Consider the following 10,246-nt stretch of genomic DNA (forward strand, 5'->3'; position numbering starts at 1 on the left):
TTCATAATTAAAGTGTTTCTTTTGATTGTTGTTGTTAATTTCTTTCAATAATTGTTGTTAGATTTCATTCTTGTTTTTGATTTACTATTGTTTTCCTTTTATGCCTACCAAGTGTTTGATAAAATGCTTGTTTGGATTTTAGTGTAGGTTTTGTTCCTCTTGGCCTAGGTGGAGTAATTAGTGACTCTTGAGTTATCTGATTCCTTTGTTGATTAATAATTAGAAGTTGCTAATTGATTTGAATGCCTCTAAAGCTAGTCTTTCCTTTAGGAGTTGATTAGGACTTGAGGAATCAAATTGATTCATTCACTTGACTTTCCTCCATGGTTAGAGGTTAACTAAGTGGTAGCAATGAACAATTCTCATCACAATTGAGAAGGATAACTAGGATAGAACTTCTAATTTTCATACCTTGCCAAGAGCCTTTTTAGTCAGTTTACTTTCATTGCCATTTACTTTTCATGCCTCATATCAAAACCCCAAAATAACTCACAACCAATAACAAGACACTTTATTGTAAATCCTAGGGAGAACGACCCGAGGTTTAAATACTTCGGTTTATAGATTTTAGGGGTTTGTACTTGTGACAAACAAATTTTTGTATGAAAGGATTAGCGATTGGTTTAGAGACTATACTTGCAACGAGAATTCATTTGTGAAATTCTAAACCGTCAAAAATCCAATCGTCAAGGAGCGTCTCTGTCGAGTTACCACGAGAAGAGTCAAACAAGATAGAGAGAGGATATGATGGAGAAGAGGGGAAGGCGTGGTGGTTTTGTTCATTGCCGTTGCAGCCACCAGAGCCGTCAGGAGCTGCAACCGTTGCTGTTTGATGCTGACCGGAAGAGTGGAGGTGACGGTGGTGCTGCTCTGTGTGACAACAAGCGGCTGCGTTGTCACTGAAGCTCTCTGTCGCTGTTGCTGGACAAGAGAAATAAGATTTTTAGATGCATTTGGTTTTATGAGTTCGACTATTGAGGTAGGTGCGATTTCTTAAACTCAATTTACTATTCAAGAATTGTTACATGTCGATATTAATGCAAAAAAATATATTTTTATGATTTTCCTAAGTTCCATGGATTAAATTGAATTATTTAAGATGACTCTAATCGTTTGTTTGATTGAATTTTTAATTGGTTGTGGTGGCTAGAAATTATGATTTTTTATTGTTTATGTTGAAGATAGTTTAAATTGTGATTTACTGGAACCGGTTTGATTTTGAATTGGTTTGATTTTATAAATAATTTGCTATTGAAGTTGGTTAGTGTTGGAAAAAGATTTAATATTAGAATTGGTTTTGTTGATTTATCGAAAATGATTTTAAGAACTAGAAATTATTTGAGATATAAAAATGATTTGATTTTTAAGAAACGGTTTGATTTTGAAATGATTTAATACTGGAAATTATTGAGAAGGGTTTCAGGGATGTTAAGATGGGACCCTTGAAGGATGGCAAACTTCAGATTTCAGAGAAGATGCTGTCCAGATTTTTATAAAAATTGGAGGCTTCGTTTGAAATGATTATTTAAAAAGATTTGGATTTAAGGGTTATATAGTTTGAGTTTGAGTTATTAAGAAAATGATTACATTTTAAGTTTGATTTATTTAGAAAAGAATGAATAATGTTTTAGGTTGGGATTGTTGATGGAGCTAGTTTTGGTGTTGGAAGATATATGTGAAGTAAGTAAGTGATGTGATGAGTATTAAGATTATGATTGTGAATTGTGACAGTATGTTCTATTCCGTTCTTGTTGCATCACTTTTTCTCTGTTTGTAAAGTGTGTCGGGCACTATATCCCATGAGTGTGTCGGACACTATATCCCAAGAGCGTGGCAGGCACTATATCCCAAGAGTGTAGGAGTACTTTACTCTAGAAAGTGTGTTGGGTACTATATCCCAAGAGTGTGTCGGGCACTATATCCTAAGAATGTGACGAGTACTATATCCCAAGAGTGTGGGAGTACTTTATCCCGGATAACGCAGTGGGCACTATATCCTGTGAGTGTGGCGGACACTATATCACAAGAGTATAGAGCATGTTAGAGAGACGATATCCGAGTTAGCTACCGAGTGTGTTGGATTCTGGCAAAGTAACTGACACGTGAGCTCACGACTAGTAGGACAGGCATGCATCATGTTGCATTTGTTTGCTTTGTTTGGTGTGCTTAAGTGTTTTGGTTTACCTAACTGATGAATTCTATTTAACTGGTAACTGTGATACTTGATGTAATTGTTCTTTAAATGTGTTTGCCTTGTATTTATTTGTGCTTATGATTGATTTCTATTTTGAAGTATCGGTGATGGATTGATGATTAGTTGATTTGTTTTGAGTTCGATCGGAGGCCGGGTTGATTTGATTTGGGCCAGAGACCGCGATTGGTTGGATCAGTGGTAAGCTTGTTTGTAATAGTTTCTTAGTAACCGGTGAAATGTTTGGTATGTTTTTTTGTGTGAAATTTTATAAGAAAAATATAAGTTTTAGATTTGGATAATGAACTGACAATCACTATGACTGAAAATAATTTTATTTAAAAAATATTGTCTTATATCAATTCTTAAAAATTCTCTACTGAAAACCAGCAAGGACGATGTTCTCACCACCTACAGACTTCTCTTTTAAGGACGGACGAGGAAGCAAAGGAAGTTTTTGCTAAGTCTTTAGTTGTACTATTTTTGATTGTGTATAAGTCATAATTTTTCTCTCCCCCTTGGCATTAAAACTGTATAAGAGGGATATGAGTTATATGATTGGTATGTATATAATATGTCTAAGTTTCTTGTATAAGAAGTTTTGTACATATGTATTTGCATGTTGGTAAAAATTTAAAAGTATTTCCGATTTTTCCAACAAAAATAGCGATACGTTTTCGAGTCAAAGGCTCATATCGTATTACTAAATATATGAAAATCGTTGTAATATTCTCGCTATCAGAGTGGCGCAGCCGGAAGCATGACATTCTGATAGTAATTAAGGGTATTACATTACCAGATACAACACTTGGTTACGATCGATGGCTATCTGGACCTTCGTCCGACACGTGAGTACCCTACCTAGTGGCAACAAGTTTGTAGAGTCAGATTTTTCTCAGGGGAGGAGGTCCTTACCGATCTCAGAGTAGCAACCCTACTAAACAATATCCTCCCTACGGCTCTTGGTAAGAGAGATGAGTTACAGTTACCATGGGATGCCCCAGATCAGAGGCGACGGGTGAAGAGGCGCGACCTCGAGATGATGTCCGGAGACCGGGACAGAGGGCACGCGATCAGCGCATCAGGAGGGACGGCAGAGATCCTCAAGAAGGTGATAGAGACTAGCACTTGTCAAATGAGGAGGCTGAGTATGCACGGCAGGAGGGTATACCGGAGGATGACATCCCTGATCCACATGTAGAGCTTCTGTCCGACACATTCTTTGCCGAGCATGAGGCCGACATGGCCAGGACGCTTATGCCGGGTACCTCCATCCCTAGTCACCACCCGACTGATGACACCGCTTGGGACCAGGCCCAATTCGACATTAGATCTGATGTTGTGATAAACCTTGATGACATGTTCTAGATCGTAGGTGCGATTGAGGATGCGATGGATGAGTTGGCAGGTCGTTATCAACAGCAGAGAGACGATACCGACATACCAAGGTCATCGAGCTGTGTATTAGTCCAGCATGGTTCAGCTCCATCATCATATTACTAGACTTCGCCTCCACCCCACCACCAGTATGGATCCGCACCATCATCCTATTATCAGACTTCACCTCTACCACCATAGCCACCTTTGTCGGGATCCATCTTGCCACCACCTCTTCTGCTGCCTTCTGTGCATGGAGCAGCTCTTCCAATACCACAGCTACCTTTGTCGGGATCTGTCTGGCAACCACCTCCTCTGCTGCCTCCTGTGCATGTAGCATCTCCTCCACCACCACCCCCAGCAGACTCTACCCACTGCGAGCCACCCAGCTATTTGTCCTCAACCATACCATCCTCTGAATATGTGTCGTCCTTGTAGATGTGGGACTAGACACCATTTGGACCCCGCAGGCAGACGGCGTAGTGTACATTATGACTATGTATTTTGATCATCAATTATGTTTTTTTAGTTGATTATTCATATACAACTCTAGATATTATGATCGTTAGTCATGCCTTTTTAGTTCATTATTCATGTATGACTCTAGATATTATGATTGCCAGTTATGGTTTCTAAGTTGGTTATTCATGTATGCTTTTTACGTTAATATTTTAAGTTGATTATTCATGTATGACTATGTATTACGCAGTATCGAGATCATTAGTTACGCATCCTTAACGTTAATGCTTTAAGTTGATGTGAAAGCAACAAAAGTAAAGAGTAACATGTTAAGGATTCCTGGCTGTAGAAAAACATGTTGTCTCAAATTCGAGAAGAAAAATGATCATGACTCTGTTGCCTCAGACTCAACTAATGCGAAAGCTATGGGAAGAATGTTGTTGTTAACATATTGAGCCACATCAATTAACATCACGCCCCCGTACTTTTCATACAAGTGTGTCCCGTTCACAAATACAAAAGGATGGCAATGCTTAAACGCTTCAATATATGGAGGCAATACCCAAAAAACTTTATCAAACTAACTCCACTCTCTGTTAACCATGTCCCTATTGTATAAGGAACAACGACGCAACCATGAATCATACCTGGAAGGCACTCCTGCAAAGCTTGTAAGAGTGCAAGTATCCTGTTGTACGACTTTTCTCAGTTGCCATAAATCTTGGCAATCGCTTTCTACTTTGTCATCCACACATTTCGATATGAGAGCTTAAAATGGTAACTCTGATGCACCGCACTTTGCAATACCGGGATAGACACCAATGGGTCAGTCTTTATCATAGGTAACACGACCTTGCAAATCAAACCACTATCCAGCTGAGCTATGGTCCTGAGATATGGTAGGTGCCAGACGGGTATGTAATCCACTAAACCTACGCACCTCCCTACAAATTTCTTGTGGATGTCAACATTATGCAAAATACAAAACTAATGTGATAGACTTTAATGCATCTAAATAAATCGTAACATATACCAGTAATTCAAGTTTTATTGTAGTGTCATACTAAGACTCCATAAACAACCATTGGTAAATTGCTTGCAACGACAGTGGCATTTAAGCCTATCTGATTTCAGAATTTTGTACTCTGCATTCCATCAAATACTGTAGTTCTTCACTGCCATTAGAACTGCTTTACAGTTCCTGAACCTATGCCCAACTTGGAATTCCACCCCACCATCTGTGTTATAATCCTCCTCGTCATCGGCGTTCAGAAGATCGTAGCATTACGTCCGAGTTCAACGTCTGATAATGACTAGGAACATCTGACAGTCGAGAAATGGCCAAAGGGAAAAGCTGAAAAAACCTACCAACACCACTCCTAGGAGTCTCCAGCACATACTCATCTTCAGAAAAATATAAGTTGAATCCCCCTCACTGTCATCCTCATCGACACTATCATGAGGCTGGGTGTAGTGGATCAGTGTGGCCTCGAGCGGGAAAACTTCAGGACTCAAAGGAGACGGCCGACCACCGACAACCATGTCACGGACTGCAGCATACAACTCCATCACATGTTGCGGCATTAGCCGTGCATGTGCACCAAATATTACCCTCACATGTTGATCCTCATCAATCCAAAATAACTGGTCGGTAAATCCACCATTCGGAAGTGCGTGCAGAAATCTATATGCAACTCGCCTAACCTCCTTCGTACCTACTCCCCCCATATTGCTTAGCATAATCGTCTTTAGCGCATCCAGGCTATCAACACGGTTAGTGTTCAACAGGACAGTCTTATCAGACTCAAAAATCACTCCTTCATCACCGTATCTGACTATCCCATTGGGATAAACCACAACAAAGAAGAATTGATTATTCTCCATTAGAATAAAATGGAAAGAAGAGAAAGAAAAGATTGGTTTGTGAATTGTGTGAGGGGAGGCATTGGGATGGGCTCTATAAATAGACTTATTTTCTAATATATTTTGGGTGTAGAGACATCTAAACCATTATACACATATCTTGGGTGCTGAGACCCTAATTAAGTCGTTTACTATATCTCGGATGCTGATAGAGAAATTAGGGAGTTGTACATATCTCGGATGTTGAGACTCCCTTCACATAATGCTCATATCTCAGATGTTCAGTATTCGATTTCTATACTTATACATATTTCGGGTACACTCAGGATGTGACTCGGTGTTATCCGGTCATAACACGGAATCTCAGCATCCGAAATGTGTTCATTTTTTGGTTACCCTTTTAGTATCCGAGATGTGTTCTATAGTACATTTTTATAAATATCTCACCTTTTATTTATTTTTATAATTTTTATATTTATTTAATTAAAAAAATTCCCATGTTAGGAGGTCGATGAGACAATGTTTTGTTCAGAAATTGTATGTTTTTCCTCTATGCATGTATTAACTGATTGGTTTCTTGTCTGGATGCATCCTATAGTTAATTGATCTCTATTACATGGGACAATTGTAAATTGGAACAGGGGGTTGTGAAATTCGAAGTGTTGAAAGAGAGAAATTTTAAGGTTCTACAAAATTGAAATTCAGAATAATGAAGAAAGAAGAAGGTGCTTACTTTATTGATTGGCTTTCATTGCTGTAAATGTGGAGTTCACTTAAATGTGTAACAGATAACAACCATTTTTTGGACTCTAACTTTTTTTTAATTAAAAAATTGCTTTGATAATTCTTCTCCTCTAATATTCTAGAAATTGCAAAATAGGCTGTATTGGAAATTTTGAAAAATTACACAAATATCAATTTATATGATATTTGGATTAGCTAATGACATTATTTCAGTTTTTTCTTAAAAGTTTCTAAATATGTAGTTGAATTATTTTTTTTCAACTGGATAATTATTGTGATATTAATGTTATTTTGAAAATTGATATTGAACTTCGAAAATTATATTGATGAATTTGTGATTTTTATTACTCTTATCAAGTGGTACAAAGTGAGTATAGATATAACTTCATATTATTATTATTATGAAGCATTAAGTTTGAGAACTTAAATGATAAAATATTATACAAAATAATTTATAAAGTGAACATTTTTTCCCGTGTAAGGAGTGAACATTTATTTCAAAGTCCTTCGGCCATACTCTTTAGTAATATTATTAAAATATTAAATAATTTATACGTAGACTTAGATATCCAATCATAATTTATAACATATTTGCAAGAAACGTGTATGAATAAAAAAATTTGGATCCTCTAAAGTTTGAATTTTACTTTAGAGAGTAAAATGTGATCTTCTATTTTTAAATAGTTTTTTTTTCATATTTATTCTTAATCCTACCTATGAAATAAATGGTGAGAGATCATATTTTACTCTTTAAAGTGAAATTCATATTTTAAAGGATCCAAATTCTGGATAAAATACAGCTTGGCCTTTGCTTATAGGAGCATGCATCTATCTGTGCATTGATCCATACTTTGCAGTTTGCATGCTGGAATTGCTTATTTGCTTTTTGTTTCTATTAGGCCTCACCCTTGATTTTATCTATCTATATAACTTTACATTCATGTTAATAATTAAAAAAAAATTATTAAATATATAATTATTAATTTTTTGTATATACATGATCTTTTTAATAATTTTAATATAAAATTATATATAAACAAAAAAGTTATTTAATAAATCAGTTATTTGTGTATGAATATATATTATTTTATATATTTTTAATCTGTTTTTATATTTTATGTAATTTATATAAATAAATGATTTTATCTATGTAAACAGAATCACACTATATTTCGTAAAAACGCATAAATAGTGTCTTTTATGTCGTTCGAGTTGTAGGAAGCTACTATGCACAGAATTGTCATGATTCAAACCCTCGACACTTGTTTAAGTTGACAAGTAAGTTGACCACTCCATTAATCCAAGTTACTTTATGCTTTCGAGAATCTATTCCCATCATGTGTTCCAAATTGAAGATGTTTTCTTGGCATTGATTAGAACCCAACCCAACTCAAAGGCCCAATCTGAATTCAAGACCATGAAAACCTAGCATTAAATTCTCCAAAATTCTAACCAATTTGGGTTGGTAGAATGGTCAACTCACTCGTCTGTTTAAGCAAGTGTCGGAGGTCCGAATCCTGTCTTTCTACATTTAACAAGAAATCAAAGGACTCAAAATATTAATAAAATATCATACAAAAGCACATGATAATCCCCTTGGATTTTTCGGTGACCACCTTAGCATCCTTTTCATCAAAAGTATCCTCCGACGAGGTCAGGAGCACACTTGTCAAATTTTAAAATCATTTAGAGACTATTTTGTCAATAACAAAAGTCAAGTACCATTTTGTCAATGATAAAATCTTTCGGGTATCGATTTAGTATTTACCTCCTTATAGAAATTCCAATAAGAATAATAGATAAGTGTAAACAAATCCAATGATACTTTGATAGTCATGTTGAAATTATTTCAACGCAGAGACTTATATGTATTTTGTGCAAAGTTTTATGTTGAAATTATAGGCGAGTGTAAGTGGTAGGAACAAATTTAGACCATTAGATCTTGCATGAATGACCAAGAAAGCTATATGTACAACCTTGGTCTAAGATCTGAGCTATTTTACTTGAAGAACATGGAGGATTGAAATTCTACAATTTTTTGGTGAAGGTAATTAATTTTGTTTGTGTACTAAAATGTTACAGGTTTTTCATGGGAATCAGTAAAATGGAAGTTAACCTAAGGAGGTTGCTTGCAGCTGCACCTCAGCAACAAAACCAGGCGAAACTCGTTCATGTACTCTTTAATTTTAGTAATATTGAGCTTGTGTTATCTCAGGAAGCTTATAAGTTGTAATTGTCTTTAGTCTTCTTGAAATATACTTTATTTAGTTTCTTGCTGACTCTGGAAAGAGGTAAAATGTAAAATGATCATTTGTTGACTTTGCAGTATGTAGCTATCTTGCGGGAACAATTCAAACAATTGGCTGAAGAGAAGACACCAGAAGGCTTACCAAAGTAATGCACTACATTTGTTTTGCAATCTGTTATACTAAAAGTCTTAGACATAAGTGAGACAAAGTAACTTCATTGTCTATTCATAAGTCAGAACACCATTTTTTTCCCTTTCATGTCCTTCACTTGGGTTTTAATATAGGAATACCAGAATTTGCTGAAATTCTAAGGATTAGATGGAAGGAGACTAGATATAATATATTTAGTATTCAATACTTCTTTCTTTACTAATATTCATGACCAAGAATGAGTGTGGCCTAATATTGTGCCTAACATAATAAGACACCTTATACAATTAGTAATCTAAATGACTCACATTGAACATTGTTTATGTTTAAAAGTAGAACCAGTAACTTATTATTTATAAAAGCTACTATATTCCTGATATATTTGTGTTTCTTTTACTGAACATTTGTGGATTAGTGTCTGACTCTGGTCATGCAGAATTTCAAAGGCTACAATAAATGAGTATTTAGAGAAGATTGAGGCCAATGCATCCAAATTGGTTAATTTTGAGTATTTCTTTGAATGGACCAATGTTAAAGAAAACTACTCTGAAATAGAGGCAAAAAAGCAAATTCCTCTTTCTCCTCTTTCTTTTGGATTAAGAAGAAGATCTGTGTAAGCTACAGTGCCTTCTTGCAGCCATATATGTTTGTAGGTTGCTTTATTGTTACTTATCTTTGTTCATGGAACAGACCTGTCCCAAGTTTTGAAGATAGACTATATGAACCTGCTGAGACTGGTCACTCGCTCATGCACACATTGAAAAGCACAGATTATAATTTAAAACTTGTTATGTTGGATTTTGGTATTGCGGTTTTTTCACTCAAAGTCTATGTTATGTTGTTGCATATTCCTATTATTTTTGTTAATTAATCTTCCTTTTATTCTTTGCAGATAGTTGTGCTGGCAAAGCAACTCAAAGAGAGTAGCCTCATGATGAATCAATCTCTGCAAAATACTGAAAAGGTCTAATTTTGACATATTTAGTTTAGTCTGAGTTTTATAACTGTTAATTAAATTGATCAATCTAGTTAACAGAATGCTGCCATTGCGTTTAATTGATTTATTATTGTACTCGACTCAACTGAGAAAGCCATCGAGCATAGCTTCGTCGCACAATGTTCTCAGAATTTTCCGAGACTTTTTTGTTGGTTTTTTACGGTATCCCACCCTAACTTCTGGAAGCTGAGAGGACTGCTGTGTGTGCGTTTACCA

General features: G+C 35.8%; 1 protein-coding gene across 1 annotated transcript; it reads left to right on the forward strand.

The window, feature by feature from the left end:
* Window positions 1–8,723: 8,723 nt before the first annotated feature.
* LOC130939947 (uncharacterized) lies at window positions 8,724–10,003 on the forward strand. The gene is made up of 5 exons (XM_057868007.1): window positions 8,724–8,807; window positions 8,961–9,028; window positions 9,470–9,646; window positions 9,724–9,844; window positions 9,926–10,003. Exons 1-5 carry the CDS (start codon window positions 8,724–8,726, stop codon window positions 10,001–10,003), a joined length of 528 nt encoding a protein of 175 aa, XP_057723990.1.
* The last annotated feature ends 243 nt before the right edge of the window (window positions 10,004–10,246 follow it).

Source organism: Arachis stenosperma, chromosome 7 (assembly GCF_014773155.1).
Source record: "Arachis stenosperma cultivar V10309 chromosome 7, arast.V10309.gnm1.PFL2, whole genome shotgun sequence".
In the NCBI taxonomy this organism is placed as follows: domain Eukaryota; kingdom Viridiplantae; phylum Streptophyta; class Magnoliopsida; order Fabales; family Fabaceae; genus Arachis; species Arachis stenosperma.